Genomic DNA, 25,667 nt, shown 5'->3' on the forward strand with positions numbered 1-25,667 from the left:
TCCTTAACCCACTGAGTGAGGCCATGGATTGAACCCACAAGCTCATGGTTCCTAGTCAGATTCGTTTCCACTGCACCACAACAAGAACTCCAAAAAAAAAAAATTAACAAAATAGGCAATCCTTCATAGAGACTGAAACCCAATTGCAAATGATCTCAATACATGATTGGATGAAGCAATCAGGGATCACTCTTGTTCCTAGCCTGTTAAATGCAAAGGCAAGTCCTCTCTGAAGGATGACAGCATCCAGAGCACCTAATTATACCTACAATTTTTAATACACAGTGCCTAGACGGTTGATTTATAAGCACCAGGTATATGAAGACAAGACATCCCCAAAACCCAAGAGAAACAACCAACAGAAAAGTTAACAATGGGGCCATCACTAGGAGAAGGAGAGGAAGATAATGAAGCAAATGCATAATCTGAATAAATAGTAACTAGAAATTTCCTCAAATGTGCAAAAACAAAAAGCCCATTAAGCTGCAGATTTTAAAAAACACTGCAAATCCTGAGCAGGATAAATACATGGATTATCATATCCAAGCATATCACTGTCCAACTGCTGACAGCCTAAGACAAAGACATAGATTTTAAAAGAGAAAAGAATTCTAAAAACCACATTACCTTCAAAGGTAACTAGATTGCTACTTTTCAATAAAAAAAGAAAGATAAATTATAACAAAATACCTCAAAATTCTAGTAGAAAGTAACTGCCTGCCAACTTAGAATGCTATACTCAGTAAAAATACCCTTTAAAAATGAAGGCAAAGAAGCTCCCTGGTGGCTCGATGGGTTAAGGAGCTGGTGTTGTTACTGCTGTGGTGCAGATTCACTCTCTGGCCTGGAAACTTTCCCAAGCCACTGGAGTGGCAAAGAAAAAAAAAGGCAAAATAAAGACATTTTCCAACAAACAAAACTAGAAATTGTCACTAACAAACATATACAAAAAGAAACGCTAACAAGTGCTCTTCAGTCAGAAAAAAAAATCCTAGAAGGAAACTTAAAGGACAAGAAGGAAAAGGTAACAAAAAAGGTAAATATGTGGAATAATATAAATGAATATTGATCCTGAAACAGTTATAACGGAGCATGTCAACTATGCACAGAATTAAAAATACATGACATCAATACCATATAAGTCAAGAAGGATATACACAAAGTTAATGTTCTAACTCTTCACCTTACCCAGAAAGTAGTGTAAGTACTAGTTTACATTAACTTTTAATAAGTAAAGTATGCACATTATATTAATATACCTTACAAAGTAAATTTTGAACCAAAAACAACACTAGAGAAAAAAAAAATGGAATTCCCATCATGGCGCAGTGGTTAAAGAATCCGACTAGGAACCATGAGGTTATAGGTTCGATCCCTGCCCTTGCTCAGTGGGTTGATGATACGGCGTTGCCATGAGCTGTGGTGTAGGTTGCAGACGCAGCTCAGATCCTGCATTGCTGTGGCTCTGGCGTAGGCCGGCGGCTACAGCTCCGATTCAACCCCTGGCCTGGGAACCTCCATATGCCACGGGAGCAGCCCAAGAAATAGCAAAAAGACAAAAAAAAAAAAAAAAACTAGAGATAAAAGGGGACATTTCAAAACGACTGTTTCAATTAACCAGAAAGAATGTAACAATTCTAAATTTGAATGTATGTAAAAACAAAGACAAACTATATAAAACAAAAATTGGTAGCTCTAAAAGAGATAAATTCACAATTATTCTGAAAGATTGGAACACATTTATTTCAGTATCTGATAGAATAAAAGACAAAAAAAAATAGTCTAAGAGTAAGAGGATTTGAAAACACAATTAAAATTTGTAGAGATTGAGAGACTCTTCCAAGTGTGCAACTATATTTTCTAAAACAAGCTCAAATGCAAGACAACTGCCTCATAGTAACCTTGCATGTAATAAATATGTAGAGAATGTATTAACAAAATTGGAAGGAAAGAATTCTAGTTTTTAAAACCCATTTTCTCAGAGTTCCTGTTGTGGCACAGTGGAAATGAAACTAACTAGTAACCCTGAGGTTGCGGATTTGATCCATGGCCTTGCACAGGGGATTAAAGATCCAGCATTGCATTGAGCTGTGCTATAAGTCACAGATGCATTGCTGTGGCAGTGGCATAGCCTGGCAGCTGTAGCTCCAATTCAACCCCTAGCCTGGGAACCTCCATATGCTGCAAGTGTGGCCCTAAAAAGCAAAAAAAAAAAAAAAAAAATTCTTCCACTTGTCTCTTTTTCAAACAGAAATCAGTAAAAAGCAGAGGTTTCTGTGGAAAAGGCTGAGAATCCAGAGTACTAAGTCTGTAACTCGTGGCTAAGTTCCATGATCTCAGGACCAATTCTAGTATGACAAGTAGTCTATAGGGCTGCTGCTTACATCATTGATCACTTTTAGGATACAGGCTAGGATCGCCTTATACCTTTTGGGCATGAGTTACCTGCTGCCACAGCAGGGAATTAGTAAACAAGGGAACATACTGGTTACCTAAAGATGCCTGTGACTATTCAGGCAAGTCTATGGTTGTGATTTGCCAATCTCAAAGTCAAGCTGTAAATTTAAAATTTATTAATCCAAGTTTCTACCCACTAATAGATATTATAAACAGTAAATAATAGTGACTTCTCAAAGAAAAGGAAAAAAGAAGCATTCTTCTTTGTGTCTTTTATATCAATTTTCACAAAAATGTCTATTTTCTCTTCACTATAGACCTGAAGTGCCTACACAACTGCCTTGATTTCAGTGTCCCTCAGGTGCTTGGACAATGAAAAATTTTCTTAGAACTCTCTTCATTAAGAAATTCCTTTGGTCAATATAGAATATTTTTGCTACTCAGGGCATGGAAAATTCAACAGCCCTGCATTTATAAAGCTGGCTCTCCAAAATGTGAAACAAAAAAGATTGCCAAATCATCTCCTTGCAAATGTACTATTATTTGCAGGGGCTGGAAAATCCCAGTATCGGTCAAGTAACTAAGCATGGCCATTATTCACTGTTTAAACACTTTCTCCAAGTGTCTCCCCATATGTGTAAAACTGGAATCAACTATGCAATCCAGATAGTCATACTTCTTACTACATAGAGAAAAGCTGACTTTGGTTACCTCTTGCTTCTTAGTTAAGCTATAGCTTCTCACAACTTTGTATCCCCATGCCATGATTGTGGTATTGGACAGTCTACTTCCCCAGTATTTGATTTCTGATGTATACTGAGTTGTGGCTTCCAGTTGAAGGCTTTCCTGAAGTCACTGCATTTATACGGTTTCTGCTTAGTATGAATTTTCTGGTGTTTAATAAGATTTGATCTGATGGTGAAGGCCTTTCCACATTCAGTACACATATATGGTTTCTCTCCTGTGTGAATTCGATGATGTTCATGGAGTTGTGACTTCTTAATAAAGGCCCTCCCACAGTCACCACATTCATAGGGTTTCTCTCCAGTATGAATTCTCTGATGTCGATTTAAGTGTGACTTCTGGATGAAGGACTTCCCACATTCAGTGCAAATATAAGGTTTCTCACCTGTATGAATTCTCTGATGCATAATTAGTGTTGATTTTCTTGCAAAGGCTTTCCCACATTCACTGCACTCATAATGTCTTTCTCCAGTGTGAGACTGCTGATGTATATGGAGGCCTGACTTTCGAGTGAAGGCTTTTCCACAGTCACTACATTTATAGGGTTTCTCACCAGTATGAATTTTCTGGTGTGTAAAAAGATTTGATCTGTCAGTGAAAGCCTTTCCACATTCAGCACATCTGTAGGGCTTCTCTCCTGTGTGAATTTGCTGATGTACATGAAGTTGTGACTTCTTAGTAAAAGATTTCCCACAATCACTGCATTCATAAGGCTTCTCTCCAGTGTGAATTCTCTCATGTGTAATAAAATGTGACTTGTGGAAGAAGGCCTTCCCACATTCAGTACAAACATAGGGTTTTTCTCCTCTATGAATTCTCTGGTGCATACTCAGTGTTGACTTCTGAATAAATGCTTTCCCACATTCGCTGCATTCATAATGTCTCTCTCCAGTATGACATTTCTGATGTATCCTGAGCCGTGACTTCCAGGTGAATGATTTTCCACAGTCATTGCATTTATAGGGTTTCTCTCCAGTATGAATTTTTTGGTGTTTAATGAGATTTGACCTGTCAGTAAAGGCCTTCCCACATTCAGTACATATATAGGGTCTCTCACCAGTATGAATTTTCTCATGTATAATCAGATTTGTCTTATGGGCAAAGACTTTCCCACATTCAGTACATATAAAGGGATTCTCTCCTGTGTGAATTCGTCGATGCACATGGAGTTGTGATTTCTTTATAAAGGACTTCCCACAGTCACTGCATGCATAAGGTTTCTCTCCAGTATGAATTCTCTCATGTGTAATAAAATGTGACTTCCGGATGAAGGCTTTCCCACATTCGGTACATACATAGGGTTTTTCTCCTGTGTGAATTTTCTGATGCATACTTAGTGTTGATTTCCTTGTGAAAGCTTTTCCACATTCAGTACATTCAAAGTGTTTCTCTCCAATATGAACTTTTTTATGTACACTGAGGTTTGAATTCTGAGAGACATTTGTCTCACATTCATTGTAATCATACGGTTTTTTCCCTCCAATATGAATTCTCTGGTGTCTGAACAGATCTGACTTCTGGAGAAAGGCTTTCTCATGTGCACTACATTTATAGCCAGTCCCCTCAGTGTGAGTTTTCTCATGATTTGAGTTGAGGGAAAAGTCTTTCCCATATTCAGTACATACAGAGTTTTTCTCTTCTCTATAAACTTTTGGAGGTACAGCAAGTTGGAGCTTCTCAGTAAAGACTGTCTCACATTTGCTCCACTCATGTTTCTCTTCAGTATAAATCCTTTGATGTGCAAAAAGGTGTGACTTATGGGTAAAAAGTTTTCCACAATCAGAAAATAAACAGAGGTTCCCCCCAGTATGAATTTTTTGATGCTGACTAAGAGCTTGCTTGTGACTCAGAAGTTTCTTACGTCGATTATATTCAGAAGCATGAGTTTCTGTGTGAGACTTCACATGAGTGAAAATATTATCATATCCAATAACCTTATCAAAATTTTCTGTTGCATTATTTCTATTATAATTACATAAACTTAGAATAGGCTTCAAACTCTTTTGAAGTGAGTCATAGAGTCTTTTTCTTGAAGAAACAAGGTATGTGTTTACATGAAATATTTTTCCAATGTCCTTATTATATTCATAGTCTTTCTCATTAGCTAGTGTATTCTCATTGATGAAGGTGACATGATTTAAATGTCTGTTCAGGTTTTCCTCACATCTCCCTGTCTGTTTATCATCTTGCCACAATTCTCCTAAAATAGAATATGGGTCATCTCTTGTGAAGAGATTAATTCTCTCAAACCGGATTAAATCTTCTTCAGACTTTCCCTGTTGTAATGTTTCAAAACCAATAACTTGATCTAAAAAAGAAAAAAGAAAACACACAAAGAATAGTTAATATAAAATAGAAGGGATAATATGCAGAGTGGATTCAGGGTAAACACAGAGAAATGAGAGAGGTTCTATATAAATAATAAATATAGATAAATACATAAAATACAAATAAATAAGTGTGTAGTAATCTATATGAAATAATATGCAATAATAAAATAAGCACTTATATTAATTTACTGTACAATAAACAATAGCATTTAGATGTGTTGGGCATTGTTCTAAGTTCTATATTAATTCATTTAAACATGATCACAACACTTTGCCATTGGTATTATTACTATTCCTATTTTACAGATGAGGAAACTGAGCCACAAAAGGGTTAAGTAATTTGCCCAAGTCAAATCTTTAGTTAATGGGGAGGATGAGATTCAAACTGAAGTATACCAGCTCTACACATGTAGCTGGTGTCAGACCTACATAAGGTGTTAGAAGAAGAGTGACAAACTATGTGGCTAAAAAGAAGTATTCTGAGTCTAGATTCTCTCTTTTTTTTTTTTTTTGCCTTTTCTAGGGCCGCTCCCTCAGGATATGGAGGTTCCCAGGCTAGGGGTCTAATCGGAGCTGTACTGCTGGCCTACGCCAGAGCCACAGCAATGTGGGATCCGAGCAATGTCTGTGACCTACACCACAGCTCATGGCAATGCCAGATCCTTAACCCACCGAGCAAGGGCAGGAATCAAACCTGCAACCTCATGGTCCTAGTCAGATTCATTAACCACTGAGCCATGATGGGAACTCTTGAGTTGAGATTCTTATTATCTTTCATCTATAAATCCTCACTGATCTCCCTGCTTTCTCTTTTCCCTACTAACCATTATGTCCCAACTACCAGTTTATTTATGAAACTAGCCTCAGTCATCCTGAATTAGCTTTACCATTACAAACAGTAAATATATGACTATGATTCAATTCTTTATGGCTGGTTTGAAGTACAGATACATGCATCTAATAGGAAGCATATAACAGCAGAAAGAGCCAATAATCTGAAGCAGAGACTGAAAGTTGTCCATCAAAATCTATCCTCTTCCTTCAGCAACATTAGCTTGTAGCCAAACATGTGGCTGCCTCAAAACAACAGGTCTGTGCAGCCTCATTTTTCATTAGTAACTCAGTTACCACCAATCAAGTGGGAGTAAAAATTATACCTGCTGCAATAAGGCCAGTGTCTTAAGGAGGTGGGTCTGGCTCCCACAACTCTCTTTTCTTGCCACTGGCTATATTACAGACTTGCATTGATCAGGTCTACAAAGCTGGCAATGCCCTAGACAGAAGTCAGAAAACTATGGCACTCAGGCTAAATCCAGGCCTCTACTCAAAAACTAAAAATGGATTTTACAGCTTTGAAAAAAAAAAAAAAAAAAAAAAAAGAATACTTAATGGCACATGAAAATGATACGAAATTCAAATTTCAGTGTCCATAAAGTTTTTATTGGAAAACAGCCACATCCATTTATTGATGAATCAGAGCTGCTTTGGGGCTTCAATAACAAAACTGAGTAGTGGAGTTCCCGTCGTGGTGCTGTGGTTAATGAATCCAACTAGGAACCATGAGGTTGCGGGTTCGATCCCTGGCCTTGCTCAGTGGGTTAAGGATCTGGCGTTGCCATGCTCTGTGGTGTAGGTCGCAGACGCAGCTCAGATCCCCCATTGCTGTAGTGTAGGCCAGCGGCTACAGCTCCGATTAGACCCCTAGCCTGGGAACCTCCATATGCCACAGGAAGTGGCCCCAGAAAAGGCAAAAAGACAAAAAAAAAAAAAAAAAAAAAAAAGTAGTTATAACAGCAACCACATGGCCCGCAAAGCCTAAAATATTTACTTCTGGGCCTTTAAAGAAAATATTTGCTGACCCCTACTTAAGGGGATGATGGTGCAATGACGTTCTAGAAATTTTGTCCCTATAAGGTCACTAGAAGCAGAGTTGTCTGGAGACCTGGATCACCCACCTTGGAACTGTCATGTGATGGGTCTATATATGCGTTATCTAAGTCACTGATTCTTGGGGTCTCTCAGTGACAGGAGCTTGGATTTACTCTAACATACCATTCTTGCCCAGGGTAAGAACCACTAATATTCCAATTTCTGGAATAGTGTATAAGACATAGTAGATTCTCAGCAAATATTTGTGTAAAAATTACATTATACTATTATCTTATTCTACTAGAGTTCTTGAATATAGACATAGTCTAATCTTATATCCATTTTGTTCCATTTATAGGGCCTTATAATGTCCCAAAACACATTTCTTAATTGTTATATTACATTTTTACTCACACATATAAATGGCTTTCACTAATGCTGAGGACATCTCATACTGGGTTCCTAAAGATGGATTATCATCTTTTGCAACGTTTCCTTTCTTTAGGTTACAAACTCATTGCTATGCCTGACATCATTTACATTACTACCAACTACTTTCAATGTAAAAAATTGGCTCCTGTGGGAAAAGTTTAATTATTCACAATTCCTTTGTCACATACTAAATTACTCATTCAATAAAATAAGAGTCATAATTCAGGCTGGTAAAATGGATGTATGCCAGCTATCTTTCCACCAGTCACTAAGGTCTATTTGTTACTGAATCAAAACATATATTCTTTTCCTTTTCCTCACCAAGTGTCCTTTTTTCTGATCTCCTGTAAATATTCAAAATTAATTTTCTTCATGGATCATTTAGTATTCTATGCTCTGAAAAGGGATCTCAGAGTTCATACTGTGGCAAAATGGGATTGACAGCATCGCTGCACTGCTGGGATGCTGGTCTGATCCCCGGCCTGGCACAGTAGGTTAAAGGATCCTGTGTTGCCTTAGTCTGTGGCATAGGCTGCAGCTGCAGCTCAGATCTGATCCCTTGGCCAAGGAACTTCTTATGCCATAGGGCAGCCAAAAAAGAAAACAAAAACAAAAATAAATCTCAAATCTCAGCACGACTCTAGGAAGGCTCTCTTTTCTTTTAACTTAAAAAAAAAAAAAAAAAGATATTCTGAGCCTGTCATATTCAAACTTAATTGGCACAGAGGTACATAATAATAAATGCTTAAGATTCAAAGGCTGAATTTTAAAGATTTCTTGCAGTTATCTTCCTTTTCCAATTATAATTATTGGCCCTTTGAATTACTCCTAGCAGAAAAATTTAAAAATCCCTCTGCAAGAGAGCAAAATAAACTCCTTTGCCTTTCATATAAATTAAAGAATTTAATTTTATTAAATATTCTGTAGAGAAACATTTTTAAAAACAGAGGTAAAAGACTCAGTTATCACATGAATTAATGTTTTCTGTGAGTGTCTATGGGTTGGAGGATTAGAAAAAGGGAAAAAGCAATGTATGCTGCATTAGTTAGGTCCAATTCAAGGAGTAAATGAAACCTGAGAACAAAGAAAAGTATGTAGACTATCTGAATAGACAGATCAGAAATTAAAGGGGCAGATCCAGGGGATCATTAAATAAAATGTTAAAATGAAGTAAACATGATTATGGAAACTAAACAAAGATAAATGTGACTTGCAAATATGAGACCTATTCTTTCTTTTGCTTATAAAACCAGTGAGAGAAGAATTTGTCATGGAGTTCCCCTATTGGCTCAGCAGGTTAAGAACCCAACTAGTACCAATGAGGATGTGAATTTGATCCCTGGCCTCATTCAGTGGATTAAAGGATCCGGCATGCTGTGAGCTGTGGCGTGGGTCACCGTTGCAGCTTGGATCTAGTATTGGTATAGCTGTGGCTGGCAGCTGCAGCTCCAATTCAATCTCTAGCCTGGGAACTTCCATATCCCACAGGTACTGCCCTAAAAAGAAAAAAGAAAAAAAAGAAAAAAAAAAAAAAGACCTTGATTTGAGGTAAAAAGAATAAAAATGCTAGAAAAAGGGAGAAAAAGAAAAAAAAAAAAAAAAAAAAAAGCCTAGATCCAATGTACCAGTAATTGTGGCCCATTCCTCCCAAGAAGTCAAGCAAAGACAACACTGATATTGAAAGGGTCCTCAAAAGGGATGGCATTTAGATGTCCAGGGGGCCAATATTGACACTACCCATGCAGTTCCAGAAGCTCAGAATGTTACAGAAACATCATATTAACAGAACTTCAAAGTAGCCAGCTGCTACCAGTATAACTGTAATTCAATTGTACTATCTCCTATGCTTTTGGTTCCCTACTCACCTACACAGCTCAGGCTTGAGACTTCACCACCCAACATACATGGCTCTTCTCCCCACTCCAAGTTGAAAATGACTTCTGGTTTGGGAACCTGACATCCTAATAATAGGAAATGATAGAAGACTTGATTTCAGAGGTCATACAATGAAGCATTCCACTTGATATTCAGAAAAGTTCAAGGGAAACAGAGGTATATTCATAACATCCAAAAGAGATTGTTAAGAACACAGAACAAAATAAGGAAAAAACTATTGCACACTTCAGATATCCTGCAGTCCTTAGAAGTCCCATATACCTCAGAAATCCCGCAGATTTCAGAAATTCCACTGAGAAAGAAAATACACTCAATTAGGTATAGCTTTACTCAGCAGAGCTGTGCTTACCCACTGAGATCAAGTTGAAATAGTTTTCCAGCATTACATTCCTGTATAGGCTTTTCTGAACACGGTCAAGCTGTTGCCACTCCTCCCTGCTGAAGTCTACAATTACATCCTTGAAAGACACTGATCCCTGGAAAAACACATGTCTATTCAATGTAAAGGATCAGGATTGAAGGACAGGAACAAATTATTTAGGGACTTACTTTTTAATCATTTTTAACATGATATAACATATGATTCCCACGAAATACCTAAATTTTACATTATTATGTTCAAGAAAAAAAAGAAATACTAGGAGTTCCCGTCGTGGCGCAGTGGTTAACAAATCCGACTAGGAACTATGAGGTTGCGGGTTCGGTCCCTGCCCTTGCTCAGTGGGTTAACGATCCGGCGTTGCCGTGAGCTATGGTGTAGGTTGCAGACGCGGCTCGGATCCCGCGTTGCTGTGGCTCTGGCGTAGGCCAGTGGCTACAGCTCCGATTAGACCCCTAGCCCGGGAACCTCCACATGCCGCGAGAGCGGCCCAAAGAAATAGCATAAAAAGACAAAAGAAAAAAAAAAAAAAGAAATACTAAAAATATCATGCCAATGTTTTTCTGTGGTTCTGATAATATTCTGTGGTGGTTTTTTGTTTGTTTTGCTTTTGTTTTTGTCTTTTTTAGGGCCGCGCCCGCGGCATATGGAGGTTCCCAAGCTAGGGGTCCAGTCGTAGCTGTAGCTGCTGGCCCACGTCACAGCCACAGCAATGCAGGATCTAAACAGCATCTATGACCACAGCTCACGGCAACAGCAAACCCTTAATCCACTGGAGCAAGGCCAGGGAGCGAACCTGCATCCTTACGGATACTAGTCAGATTTCTTTCCACTGAGCCACAACGGGAACTCCCTATTTTGTTTTTATCTGTGTACTGGTTTCAAAAGAATAAGCTGTGGAAATTCATCAAGTTGCATACATTTGATTTGCTCATTCTCTTCTATATATGCCATATTTCATTAATACTTTACTTAGAAAATATCTTATGCTTTTTATTCTGTACTCTATTTACTAAGTCAACTCTTTCATTAAAGAAGATAAATTTAAAAAAAGGCTTTTCTTCAAAAAACTGTGTGGTACTGACATAAGGTCAATGAAATGTAATCCAATATCTAGAAATAAACTCATATTTATGATAAACTGATAATTGAACACAGGTGTCAAAACAATTTAGGGGAAATACATCTTCTCAACAAATGGTGCCAGAACAAACAGATATCCACACGCAAAAAATGAAGCTGGACTCCTGCCTCATGCCATATTAAAAAAAAAAAAAAGTAACTCAAAAATGGATCAAAAGGCCTGAGTCTTTTTATATTCAGCCAAAACTTACATTTTAGCTAAAAAGGCTAAATTCTTTGTGACATTGGGTTTGGCAATGATTTCTTAGATACAAAATCAAAATCACAAGCAACTAAAGAGAAAAATAGGTAAATTAAGAAATTTTTGCTTAAAAGACTACCATTAAGGAATTGAAAAGACAAGAAGTTCCTGTTGTGGCTCATTGGAGAGGAATCTGACAAGTGTCCATGAGGATGCAGGTTCGCTCCCTGGCCTCACTCAGTGGGTTAAGGATCCAGCATTGACGTAAGCTGTGGCATAGATGACAGACATGGCTTGGATCCCACATTGCTGTGGCTGTGGTGTAGGCCAGTGGCTACAGCTCCAATTTGACCCCTAACCTGGGAACTTCCATATGCTGCTAGTGTGACCCTAAAAAGACAACAACAAAAAAAAGGAAGTGAAAAGACAATCCAAAAACTGGGAGAAAATATTTGCAATTATATATCTGATAAGAGACTTGGCTCTAGAATATCAAAAGAATTATTTAAAAAAAAATTATGGAGGGAGTTCCCCTTGTGGCTCAGTGGATAAAGAACCTGACTAGTATCCCTGAGGATACCAAGATCCATGGCCTCACTCAGTGGGTTAAGGATCCAGTGTTGCCAGAAGCTGTGGGACAGGTAGCAGATGTGGCTTGGATCCGGTGTTGCTGTGGCTGTGGTGTAGGCCAGCAGCTGTAGCTCTGATTTGACCCCTAGCCTAGGAACTTTCATATGCTGTGGGTGTAGCCTTAAAAAAAGAAAACAAACAAAAAAACAAAGAACAAAACAAAAGTTTAAAAGCAAATAACAAAGAGATAAATATAATTAAAAAAAAATAAAACAAGACTTTATGATTAATAAAGAACTCCTCTTTTAAAAAGTCAATGAACTGACTTGACTCCTGGAAAGATGGGGTAGATGCACTTGTCCCTATTCATCCACTAAGTACATCTAGAAACCATAAACATTATCCTTAAAAGAAGCATAAGACTCTCGGGAGTTCCCCTCATGGCTCAGTGGTAATGAACATGACTAGTATCCATGAGGATGTGGGTTCAATCCCTGGCCTCATTCAGTTGGTTAAGGATCCTGCCATGAGCTGTGGTATAGGTCGCAGACATGGCTCAGATCCCAAGTTGCTGTGGCTATAGTGTAAGACAGCAACTGTAGCTCCAATTTGATCCCTAGCCTGGGCACTTCCATATGCTATGGGTGCGGCCCTAAAAAAAAAAGAGAAAAGAAACATAAGACTCTGAAAGGTTAAAGAAAAAAAGGTGGAGTTCCCGTCGTGACTCAGTGGTTAATGAATCTGACTAGGAACCATAAGGTTGTGGGTTCGATCCCTGGCCTTGCTCGTGGGTTAAGCATCCGGCGTTGCCATGAGCTATGGTGTAGGTTGCAGACAAGGCTCAGATCCCACATTGCTGTGGCTCTGGCTTAGGCCAGCAGTACAGCTCCAATTAGACCCCTAGCCTGGGAATCTCCATATGCCCTGGAAGCGGCCCTAGAAAAGACAAAAAAAAAAAAAAAAAAAAAAAAAAGGCAAACTGTCTAGGGACCTCAGGAACCAAGGAACTACACAGCAAAAGTAGGGCTTATATAGCCCTGACCAGGTACTAGGAAAGCCTACAAACCAGAAACAACAAGGGCGCACAAAGAAAAGGCTGCTCTCTCTAGCTAAAAGTCCAGGAAAGGGGCAACCTTGAAAGAAAACTTTAGACAAAACATGCTTCTGGCAAACATAACCAACAAACAAAAACTTTGGGCCCGATCCCATGCCCATCATCAAAGACCCAGTGGGTTTGGATTTCCACTTTGGTCTGGCTGAACAGAGGTGCCCCTTCAAATTCCAATGGAGTGGTGTGGAAAAAGAAAAAAAAAGCCAAGTGAAGAGCTGACAAATGAAAGAAATGAAAGAAAAAAATAAATCAACATCCCTTACAAATATGATAAAAAATCCTTAACAAAAAATCCTTAGCAAATACAAATATATAAAAAGAAGTCCTGATCAAGTGGTATTTATTCAAAGATTGTAAGGCTGGCTCAGTATCTGAAAATTCAATCAAAGTAATCTACCACAGCAATAGGCTAAAGAGGTAAAATCACTTGACCGCGAAAACTGATAGAGAAAAAGCATCCGACAAAATTCAACATCCATTCATATCAACTCAAAACTCTGCTTCACAAGGTGGTCCTCCCACCAGTAGCACTAACAAACTGGGAATCCCAGTACCATTAAATCAGAGTCTGAGGTCATGTGCAAGTATAAGAAGCACTGCTTCATCAGTCAATAATTGAAAACCTGTTAATGCACTCTCAAGAAGGTTGTTAAAGACACTGCCCTGTCTCCATTCATCTGAAGATTTATTCAAAAATTCTCAAACATCAAGAACCAGGAAGTCTTGGAGTTCCCATTGTGGCTCAGTGGGTTAAGAATCTGACATAGTGTCTGTGAGGATGCAGGTTCGATACCTGGCCTCATTCAGTGGGTTAAGGATACGGCATTGCCATGAGTTGTGGTGTAGGTCACAGATGCAGCTCGGATCCGGCATGGCTGTGGCAGGCAGCTGCAGCTCGGATTTGACCCCAAGCCTGGGAACTTCCATATACTGCAGGTGCGGCTCTAAAAAAACAGGAAATCTTTACTATAAATGAATGAAATAAATTACTTTTCAACAATATAAACCATGTATTTCATTTCCATTATTGCTATGTCTTTCAGGAAGATCAAAGACAATTTTACAGTTGAAAGTTCATAACTATGAAAGCATTCAACTCACATTTACCTATAATCAAGCTTGACCTGGAGTTCAGAGTCTCTGCTTTCTCTGACCTTAGTTTTTATTTATACTTGTCCATCTTATTATATGGGTTAATAGATGTTTCCTAAAATCCACTAGAAAATAAAGAAAGCAACAAATAAACACAGGGACAAATAAGAACTCACCAAGGACCTGGTCATTTCTGGCTCTTCTGGGAAAGGGACAGAGATCTGAGGAAACACTGACAGAGGGACAGATGAGAGAAGGGAGCATGACAATGTTACATATTGATACATAATCATTCAGTGTCTATACACCAGATTCAAAACTTATTTCTAGAACTACATCATAAGAAAATCATCCTGTGTTGCACAAAGATTTTACTACAGCATGGCTAAAACAAACAAACAAACAAAAAGGCTAGAAACATCTTGATGTTCAAGAATTTGGAGCAGTTTAAATACTTTACAGAACATCCATAGGATATAACATTATATAAAATTAAGCTACTGTGGAAAAAGTGTTAAAATACTATGTAAAAGTAAAAAGATGTACCCAACAATATACAGTATGTGTGTCCATACACACAAACACATATATGTGCATACACAAATGCAATCATGCCCATAGAGAAAATTATCTGGAAGGAAATACACTAACATGTTAATAGATATAATATTTGGGTGATGGAAAAATTATAGGTAATTTGAATGTCTATATTCTTATTTGCTGGTAAAAAAAAAAGTAATTATTTTTAAAGAATATAGGTGTTCCCTGGTGACCTAGTGGGTTAAGGATGCGGCATTGTCACTGCTGTGGCGAGAGTCACTGCTGTGGCATGGGTTTGATCCCTGGCCCAGGAACTTCCGCATACCATGGGCATGACCAAAAAAATTTTTTTTAATTAAAAATATAATGATTTTACTCTGAGCTTCTGTGATCAGCCCATCACAAGCAGTGAAAACATCCATAAGCAAGATCAAAAGGGGAAACTTCTAGCCTTTTCATTGTTCTTGCTTACAGTTCTTAAAAGGGAACTGTCACTGGAAACTTGGTCTTAGCTACACTGTAGAAGTGGATTTGGTTCTAGTTAACATACCTTAAGACCTGAGCTAAGTCATTTACTGACTGAAGCCAATTTTTTAACTGGGTTTTCTAACATAAAGAAGAGTTGAATAATTAGTACAAGAAACACATATATACCTACTATCTAGTTGCAACAATTACTATTTTGTAATATTTGCTTATTAATCTTTCTATATACACATATTATTACATGTAAATTCATTCATATATATGATATATATCCTTTTTTTGCTGAATCATTTTAAAGTTGCAGGTGTCATGACACTTCATGCCTAAATACATCAAGTAAACCTCCTAAAAGATCATTATCATGCCTGAGAAAATTATTTGCAATTCTTTATTTTAATATTCGGTTCGCATTCAAAATTCCCAGTTACCCTAAAAACACCTTTTCTTGCTGTTTCGTTGGAAACAGGTTCCAATCAAGGCTCACACATTGGGCACTGTGTCCCTTTTAACCCTAGACCTGTCCTCCCCAATATTTTTTTATGATGGACTTTTTTTTTTAATGGCCACACCTGCTGCATATGGAAGTTCAGGGCCAGGGATTGAATCTGAGCTGCAACTGTGACCTACACCACAGGATGTAGTGCATCCTTTAACCCACTGCACCAGGCTGGAGACTGAACCTGCACCTCCACAGTGACCCAAGCCACTGCAGTCACATTCTTAATCCACTGCACCACATTGGGAACTCCATGATGGATTTTTAAAATTTATTTTTGCTTCTAACTTCTATATTAGAAGTATTCCTATTAAATTCAGTTTTCTAATATAAACAACATTTTGGTTACTTATTTGTGAATTTGTGTGTGCGTGGTATAACTTACATAAACTACATGAATATTAGGTATACAGCATTTTTCCTTATTTTTTACACCTGTGCCTTTGCCATCCAGATCAAGAGAAAGAATATTTCTAGCACCTTTGCAAAGTATAGCAGAATCAAACCATTATTTGTTTGTTTTTAAAAAGCAAGAGAGTCAAGCATTTCTACTGCCTTTCCTATACAGCTGGACCTTAGGGTAACCAAAGAGTTCATAAAGGAATTTCTTCCTCTTTTTATAATTATTCCAGCTACAAGTTGCCAACTAAAATCTGGAACTTGCCAACTGCTTCTACGAAGATCAAGCCACAAGCCACTGCAGCTGCTGACCTTTAATACATCCTGAAAAGAGTTCAGGATGAAGATCAGGAATGAGGCACTAGGAAAAACTGGCAGAACAGGCCAGATAGTTAGATGTTTTCAGATTTTATGAGCCCAAATTCTCGCATCTCCTCATCTTTAGAAAAGCACTAAAATCTTTAACAGAGACATTGTGACTAGCAGTACACCTTTGCCAAAATATGCGCTCGACTACACATACCCCCTTCACTAAAATCATTACTTCCTTCCTTAACTCTTCAGAGGAGTTCCTCAGAGCTGAGATGCTGTCTCCCAGGCTATAGCCTTCATTTTGCCCCAAATAAAACTCAACTCACAACTCTTACATTATTTTTTTAAGTCGACAAAGTGAGGAATGGTAGAAATGGAAATGTTCATTTGCACCCCAATGAAATACGGATCTAAGAAGCCATCATCAATGGCTGCTCACATACAAAAATAGACAACCAAACATTATGTGCCCCCTGATCAAGTACACATTATCACCTGGGAAGTAGTTCTGCTCCCCTCAAAACAGAAAAACAATCTGAATCTGATCAAGCCTCTAAATCCTAACAATCTAATCCACATAAAATGATCATAAAGTTATATTTTTAGAAGTATTATAATTTTCAAGGTGTGATAAAAGCACTGTGGCTTCTTCTATTAAAATAATCTCATAAATTGAAATATGTATGGGTAAAATGACACGATCTTTGAGATTTTCTTCAAAATGATCCAGCAGAAGAGAAACATGTTTGAGGAAGGGATAGCTGACAAACAACTGAGTATGAATTGATAATTGTGGAAATCTATGTGTAAATGGAGGTTCTTTTTTTTTCTTTTTTGGCCACACCTGCAGCATGCAGAAGTTCCCAGGCCGGGGCTTGAGCTCATGCAACAGCAGTGACCCAAGCGGCTGTAGTGACAATGCCAGATCTTTAACCCACTGAGCCATTAAAAGAACTCCTAGATGGAGGCTCTTTATACTCCTTTCTCTACATTTGTATTTTCACAGGAAAAAAATTCAAAAAGTCACTTTTAGATAATGCTGACCAAAAAAATGTACAACCTAAAATGTGAGAATTATGTTTTACTTGGAAGATTTGCTGAGGACTTAAGCTCTGAGAGCCTGCTCCAAAGAAGCAAGGAAGGAGTCAGGCTACATAGGGGTTTTTGCACTAAAAAGCCCAGGACCATCCAAAGATTACTTTTCTTTCCTTTTCTTTTTTTAACAACCACTCCTGTGGCATATGGAAGTTCCCAGGCTAGAGATCAAACTGAAGCTGAAGCTGCAGGCCTATACCACAGCCACAGCCACAGCCAGATCCAAGCTGCATCTGTAACCTACACTGCAGCTTATGGCAACATCGAATCCTTAACCCACTAAGCAAGGCCAGTAATTGGACCCAAATCTTCACAGACACTATATCTGTGAGCCACAATGGGAATTCCAAGATTACTATCAATTAAGTATAATTCAAACATCTTAAGTTAATGAATTTAGTACTTTTCTATGTACAGGAAGATGCAAGAGTCAAATATATGCACCTTAACTATCTAAGGCCAGTATCCTGGTTTTTTCTATCCTGAATCCCCTCAGGAGCAGTGGCTATCTTGTTGGCTTGCAACATCCTTTGTTTACTGATAGGGCAGGTGACAAGTTTCTTCATCTACAATATTCAGAGAACTCTTAACTATAGATTGAGTATCAGACGATATTAGGGAACTACTGTAACTGTTGTTACATGGGTAATGGCCTGGTGGGTATATGGGGGAAAAAAGTCCACATCGGTTGGACTTGTGGGTAAAATGACATGGTATCCAAGATTTGTTTTAAAGTATTCTAGCTAAGAAGTTCTCACTGTGGCACAGTGGGTTACGAATCCAACTGCAGTGGCTCAGATCTCTGCAGAGGCTTGGGTTTGATCCTGGGCCCAGTGCAGTGGGTTAAAGGATCTGGCATGGTTGTAGCTGTGGCATGGGTTGCAACTGCAGCTCAAATTCTTCCTTATGCCACAGGTACAGCCATTAAAAAAAAAAAAATTCTAGTGAGTTCCCATTGTGGCACAGTGGAAATGAATCAGACCAATATCCATAAGGATGCGAGTTTGATCCCTGGCCTCCCTCAGTGGGTCAAGGATCCAGCATTGCCATGAGCTGTAGTGTATGTAGGTCACAGACCATGGCTCGGATCCCACTTTGCTGTGGTTGTGGTGTAGGCCAGCCGCTGTAGCTCCAATTGGTCCCTGGCCTGGGAACTTCCATATGCCGAACCTGTGGCCCTAAAAAGTAAAAACAACAACAAAACCTAGCTAAAACAGAGCAGGTGAGAAGAAATAGGTGAAACAACACTGGCAAATATATAATTATTGAGACTGCGTGATGAGGGATTTGGGGGTTCATTATAATATTTTCTCAGATGTTGTGTATGTTTGAAATTTTCTATTAAAAAATTTAAAAAGTAAATGTCTCTCATTACAGGGAACAGCCTTGGAGTATAAGACACCAGCCATGCTATATTCGCATTGCAAAGGAGCATTGCTTTATTTTAGCAAATTCAGCTCTGAGAAAACCCCTGCCTCCGGGCTTCCCCCTCCTCCCTCACAGGAACTATCACATTCCTACAGAGCTGGGATTTGAACTGGATATGGGGTCTTTGAGAAAAGCTCCCCCTGGCTGGCACATTCACAATGGGCCTCACCTCTGTATTATCTTAGAACTCCAATCTTCCCAGGAGCCCTAAGTTGAGTGAACATTCAAAGACTGCCAGTGATTATCAGGCCAAAGTCAGCTGGAGTCTGAAAAAAAGACCCTGACAGCTCAACTAAGTGGTCTGAACTTAGGGCTCAGTGGACTCACAAAGAGATCCTGGCAGAAAGAATGCCACTCAGTGACAGCCTCTCAGGCATGCTCCCAAGAGTGCATCCAACTGTGGAATAGAATGCCACTGGGGAAATATATGAGGTGTGGAACCAAATCAATGTACGTCTGAACTGCAGGTCTGTCACATTCTAGCTGTGACAATCTGAAGAACTTACTTCAGTCTTTATCTATCTATCTATCTACCTATCTTCCTATCTATTGGCTAAATGGAAGCATGAGGAAATTTCTTGGGCCAGAGATTGAACCAATGCCAAAAGAGCAACCTGAGCTGCTGCAGTGACAATGTTGGGTCGTCAAGCCCCTGTGCCGCAAAAGAAGTCCTCGGTTTCCTCATCTTTATACTTAAAAGAGATAAACAAACCAATCTTATGATGCTTGAAAAGCTCTCAGTCCATGCACGGCACATAAGCACTCATTAAATATTTCCTACTGCTATTATTACAAAAGCAGTAATCCATGTAGAATGCAACTACTATATCAAACATTATCTGACTTCACCAGCCCCTCAAGTCATCACCAACCCTGGCACTTAACTCCTCACTCCCATTCCTCAGTCTGCTTGCTCTGTCAATTGTTGTGCAGTGACTTCACCCCAGGAGCCATTACACCTCAAAATCACTGGCTCCCATGTCCTGCTGCCCACAGGCCCCAATCACTCATTCTTTAGTCCTTGATCAGAGAGTCTCTAACACCTCTACCCCCATGGTCCTGGCTCTGTACCATTCAATCCCATGCTGTGAAAAGGAAAAACTCCTCCCGTATGTTTTTCCTCTCTTCCTAATAATTTTGGCCACCAAGTGTGTGTGTTGGGGAGAAAGGGTCCTCACACCTAGCAATTCTACACCACCATCTAGGCGCCTACAACTTAATTCTGACACCATCTACTTAAGAGTTTGCATCAGATCACACAGGTTAAGAGCTCAGGCCTGAGAGACTGTCCCAACCCCAACTTCAGATGCCAATCACCAAGTTGAGGTTGTTATTTGTGCCTCTGACCAGAGGTACCCAGGACCCCCTCCTGGGAAGGTTCCATTAATTTTCTAGAGCAGCTCACAGAACCCAAAAGATTTTACCTATTAGATGACTGATTATAAAAGAATATAACTCAGAAACAGCCATTTGGAGAGATGGATTTATCAAGCTATGTCAGAAGGGATGCATCACACTCACAGAATCTCCATGTGTTCAATCCACAAATGCTCCAAACTCCATCCTTTTGGGTTTCTATGGAGGCTTCACTATGAACAGATGATGGATTAAATAAGGAGCCATTGGTGACAAATTCAACCTCTAGCCAGGGCATGGGTTTCAAGTTTTAAAATTCTAATAACTTACTTGGTTCTTCTAGCAGCCAACCCCCATTCAATGATTCTTTAGGAGCTTTCCAAACATCACTTCATTAACATAAACTCAGGTGTGGCTGAAAGAAACTTATTATTGGAGTTCCCATCGTGGCTCAGCAGTAATGAACCCGACCAGTAGTATCCATGAGGACTCGGGTTCAATCCCTGGCCTTGCTCAGTGGGTTAATGATCCAATGTTGCCATGAGCTATGGTGTAGGTTGCAGACTTGGCTTGGATTCCGAGTTGCTATAACTATGGTGTAGGCCAGAAGCTGTAGCTCCAATTTGATGCCTAGCCTGGGAACATGCCCTAAAAGGACACCCCAGAAAAAAAGAAAGAAAGAAACTTATTTATAACAATAACAAAAAAAAAAAAAAAAAAAAAAAAAACCCTACTCACTTCACTGTTATTCCTCTGAAGCTATTTCAGGAGCCAGGAAAAAAGATGCCCCTGTAGCCCTTTTCATTCAGAAAATCACAACAGTGCTAAGAGCTATGTGCAGGTCCTTTTAAAAAAAAAAAAAATAGAGTTCCCGTTGTGGCATAGCAGAAACGAATCTGGCTAGGAACCATGAGGTTGTGGGTTCAATTCCTGGCCTTGCTCAACAGGTTAAGGATCCAGCGTTGCCATAAGCTGTGGTGTAGGTCGAAAATGCTGCTCAGATCCCGCGTTGCTGTGGCTGTGGTGTAGGCTAGCAGCTGTAGCTCCAATTGGGCCCCTAGCCTGGGACCCTCCATATGCCATACCTTTTTCACTGCCGTAGATTTAAAAAAAAAAAAAAAAGCACAACCTAAAAGATGAGAATTACTTTTTATTCAGGGGACTTAGTAAGGACGTAACCCCAGGATACAGCCTCTCAGCTCCAAAGAGGGAAGGGGAAGCCAGGATATATCATAGTTCTTGCCAAAAAGCAAATAAACAAAACAAAAACAAAAACAGGGAGTTGGGATGTCAAAAATTAATTTTAAAAAATTCAGACATCTCCCATTAATGAATTTTGCATTTTTCATTATGTATGAGAAGATGCAATAATCTGAGCTCACTGAAATCATTCTTCTTCTTTTTTTGTTTTTTTAGGGCCGCACCAGCAGCATACAGAGGTTCCCAGGCTAGGGGTCAAATTGGAGCTGTAGCTGCCAGCCTACACTATAGTTCATGGCAACACCAGATCCTTAACCCACTGGGCAAAGCCAAGGATTGAACCTGTGTCTTCACGGATGCTAGTCAGATTCATTTCCACTGGGCCACGATGGGAACTCCTGAAATCATTCTTCTGATATTCACCTTAACTATCTAGAGCTAGTATCTTGGTTTTCTCCATCCTGAACTCCCCTCAGGGTGCACGGTCAGGGGCGACTGCAGTGGTTGATGGTTTGATGGACACAACATCTTTTGTTTACTGAAATGGCAAGTGACATTCTTTGTCTACACTACCCACCATGCATCTCCATCAGTGATCCCAAGACTCCAATTCCAGGCACACCTGCACTTGCAATGGGCCCTGAAAAATCACCTCCCACTATCCATTAACCTCTCCCACAAACTTGCACACAAACACAGACACAGTATGGAACTCAATCAATGAACAAATCTAGGAATATTCTTGAATTTTAAAGATAAATTTTAAAACATAAAGTACATATAAATCTAAAGTACAAGTGGAAAAAAAAACGATTATTTACAGAGAAAGAATTAAGAAAATCAAGATGCCTCATCTGCAGTCTGATATCCAAAGTAGCAGTAGCATCTGATATCCAAAGTAGCATCTAAAGCAGACCACTTCTCTGTTAGGGTCAGAGAAAGACATTTTGAGAAGTAAAAGCACTTGCAGAATATCTCCTTTTGTCATCTAAGGAAAATACCCATAAAAGTATTCCTAACACATGTAAAATGGATCAGATGAAAAATATCAAACAGAAAAATTACTGTTCAGCAATAATTTTTGAAAGATATAATTATTAAAAGGACAATGATGATGATGTAGGAGGCCATTAAAGGGAAAAGTAATGTTACTACCCTATGACAAAACATTAACTATCTCAGGTAAAGACAGAGTTATCTGGGGTGTTGAATGTAAACAATGAATAGAAATTTCATCAATCCGAAAAAAGCATGAAAAAGAAAAAAGCAGAGAATAATGAATTAAAATAAATTGCAAACATTAAAATAGAAGGTATAAAATTAGGTAAATCATTATTACACTAAACTGGAAAGGTAAAATTATTCTTTTGACAAACAGAAACTAGGTTACAGGTTAGTTTTGAAAATACCAAAATGTATCTATTACAAGTAGTTAACCTAAACAATGAGACAAATACAAATATAAAATAAAGCCCTAGGCAAAGATAAATCACCCAAATGAAATAAAAGCGAAAGCAAGGATAGCATATAAATATCAAAGTGAAAGTCAAGGCTGAAATTACTTTTTGTTGGAAAGAGGGATCCTATAGTAATAGCATCAAATAAATGGGAAAAAGATGATACAAAATGTACTAACCATTAGGTGGATGTATGCCTCTCCCCCAAACACACACAAATAACACTAGCAAAAAAGCAAATAGAAACACAAAGTGAACTATTAGTGAGAGATTACTGTTATCTGTTTCAGAAAATGATGAATCAAGTAGACCAAAAATAGAAAGACTTGAAAAAATACCAACAGGCTCTATTTAATATACATAAAGAGAAGTTTGTACCACACTAACAGAAAATATACTCTTTCTCTTATATCTATGGAACAAAATTCAATGTAACTTCTGTAACTTGTCTCCAAAGAAAATCTTGATAAATTTTGAAAAGTAGACACTTTGCAGGCTACAGTTTATGACAATACAATAAAATTTAAAATAACTAAAATCCTCATAATTTGGGAATAAAGAAACTCGAATAATTAAGGATCAAGGTGGAATATAAAACTGAAATTAAATATTTCAAAGCCAAAGGTGTATTTGAAACTTTATATTTCTAAATGTATCCAGTATAAAACTGGGGAAATAAGGGGAAGAATGACAATTTACATCAAATGAAGAAAAAAGAAAAAGTATCTAAAAAGAAAAAGATAAAATTAATATAAAAATAGTAGAGTATAACCTTAATTGGTATTTCAAAATGGCCAGTAAAATAAACCTTAAGATGCCGTAATAAAAAAGGGAAAGAAAAATACATAAATATTAGTAATGACAAAGTACCTACTAACCTGGATACGGACAGGATCACAAATTAGGTAAACTGATATACATACGTAACCTGATGGCAATATATCTTTTTAATTATTTTTTTATATTTTATTTCAATCTTTTTAGGGCTGCCCCTGTATCATATGGAAGTTCCCAGGCTAGGGGTCGAATCAGAGCTGTAGCAGCAGCCTGCACCACAGCAACGCCAGGTGGAAGCTGCATCTCGGACGTACACCACAGCTCCCCAAAATGCCGGATCATTAACCCACTGAGCAAGTCAAGGATAGAACCTGTGTCCTCGTGGATACTAGTCACATTTGTTTCCGCTGAGCCACAACAGCAACTCCACAATGTATCTTTTAAATCTCTAGAAAAATGTGCCATGAGAATAATAAAGAAAAATTTCACATACTGAGGTATAGGGAGGTCATTCTGGCTTTATTCGTGGTTCAGCCTGAACTCTGTGTGAATCAAAACAGCCTGTAAACACACAGGGCACATCTGCTTTAACCATTAAGGTAAAGAAGCCTATTTCAAAGATAATAATAAATAATTCCCTTCCTATGGCATCCAGTGTTAACACTCCCTTGAAGAGACACCAGGGCGCTGCTGTACAGGTACTAAATCTGTCACATTTGAAATCTTAAAAGAATATACCCCGGCCCGATTGATGTATTTTCTTTGTACTAATAAGGTATAAGGCTAAGCTGAAAACCATGCTTCAGCCCAGCGGTTCCTCCTGATGTCCTTCATTACTCAGGCCCCACGGTTATCTCCCCACGGACCGCACAGAATCCAGGAATCCGCTCACCGATCCAGCCTCAAAAATCCCACAGGAACTCCATCACACTCCGCCAGGGAATCCACCATCACAGACCCCAACGCTCCCACCCCATGCCTCCAAGAATCCACCATTAGAGACCCCGCAGACTCTGTCAATCCTCCAGGAAGCGACTGTCACGACCACATCGACCCCCACTATTCCATCTACTGACCGCCTCCATCACTGATCCGACTGTTCATCACGGACGTCGGAGACGCCTCTTCCTTCACTCAGCAACCGCCCGCACCTTCTACGCTCTCCGCATTCACCAGCCTCTCAGCCACCCTCTTTCAGGATAGTAGTCATTTAATTAGAAGAGCTACAAGGGTACCCACTTCCTCCTTCTGGATCCCTCCCTGTCCTTGCGATATTCTTCAGGCGCCGCCCGGGTGTGCGCATGCTCAGCAGTGGCTTCTTCGAGGAACACTGCCAGTACTCAACATGGCGCCTTGAGAAACACCGCCCCCCTCTAAAGGGGTGAGACTCGATGCCAATATGGCAGCGTCCATGGAGTACCTCAAGCCTGTGGGCAGCCATGGTGAAGTGATGAGGATTTGTGTGGTTCGGAGTTGTCAGGAAGAAAGGTAGAGCAGAGATATGTCTCCTGGAAGTAAGTCGGAAACAACCAGAGTTGGTCACCCAAGCAGCCCCTGGCTTTTCCGGTACTCCTGTAGATTCAAAACACCATCAACCAATGATATTGAATCGGCAAGCATAAAACACTTCACTCTCAAGCAGTAGAATAAAATATTCCGTTTCAGCACCTATGAAGCATTTACCAAGAGATACCATAATCTGACCCATAACGCAAATCTCATAAATCTAATTGCACTGAAAACTTCCTGATTTCTGATGGAAATAATCAGTAAATAATCTATGATAAGAATATACGAGAGGTTTTTTTATGTTTTTATTTTTACTTATTTATTTATTTATTTTGTCTTTTTAGGGCCGAACCTGCACCACATGGAGGTTCCCAGGCTAGGGGGTCCAATCGGTGCCACGGCTGCTGGCCTACCACAGCCACAGCAATGTGGGATCTGAGCCTTATCTGCAAAATACACCACAGCTCT

The 25,667-nt window shown here is 39.0% G+C and overlaps 1 protein-coding gene across 15 annotated transcripts; it reads right to left on the minus strand.

Annotated features, from left to right (window-relative positions):
- Window positions 1-25,146, minus strand: ZNF484 (zinc finger protein 484). 15 transcript variants are annotated; one of them, XM_021086971.1, is made up of 6 exons: window positions 24,767-24,999; window positions 24,184-24,251; window positions 14,321-14,376; window positions 10,018-10,144; window positions 9,638-9,733; window positions 2-5,449 (listed from the first exon to the last, which is right to left on the minus strand). In XM_021086971.1, exons 2-6 carry the CDS (start codon window positions 24,200-24,202, stop codon window positions 3,138-3,140), a joined length of 2,610 nt encoding a protein of 869 aa, XP_020942630.1. In that variant the 5' UTR covers window positions 24,203-24,251; window positions 24,767-24,999; the 3' UTR covers window positions 2-3,137. The 15 variants fall into 15 exon arrangements, with proteins under 15 accessions (XP_020942632.1, XP_020942639.1, XP_020942642.1 ...); XM_021086972.1 differs by having other exon boundaries at window positions 24,930-24,948; XM_021086977.1 differs by lacking the exon at window positions 24,184-24,251 and having other exon boundaries at window positions 14,321-14,365; window positions 24,930-25,003.

Source organism: Sus scrofa, chromosome 3 (genome assembly GCF_000003025.6).
Source record: "Sus scrofa isolate TJ Tabasco breed Duroc chromosome 3, Sscrofa11.1, whole genome shotgun sequence".
In the NCBI taxonomy this organism is placed as follows: domain Eukaryota; kingdom Metazoa; phylum Chordata; class Mammalia; order Artiodactyla; family Suidae; genus Sus; species Sus scrofa.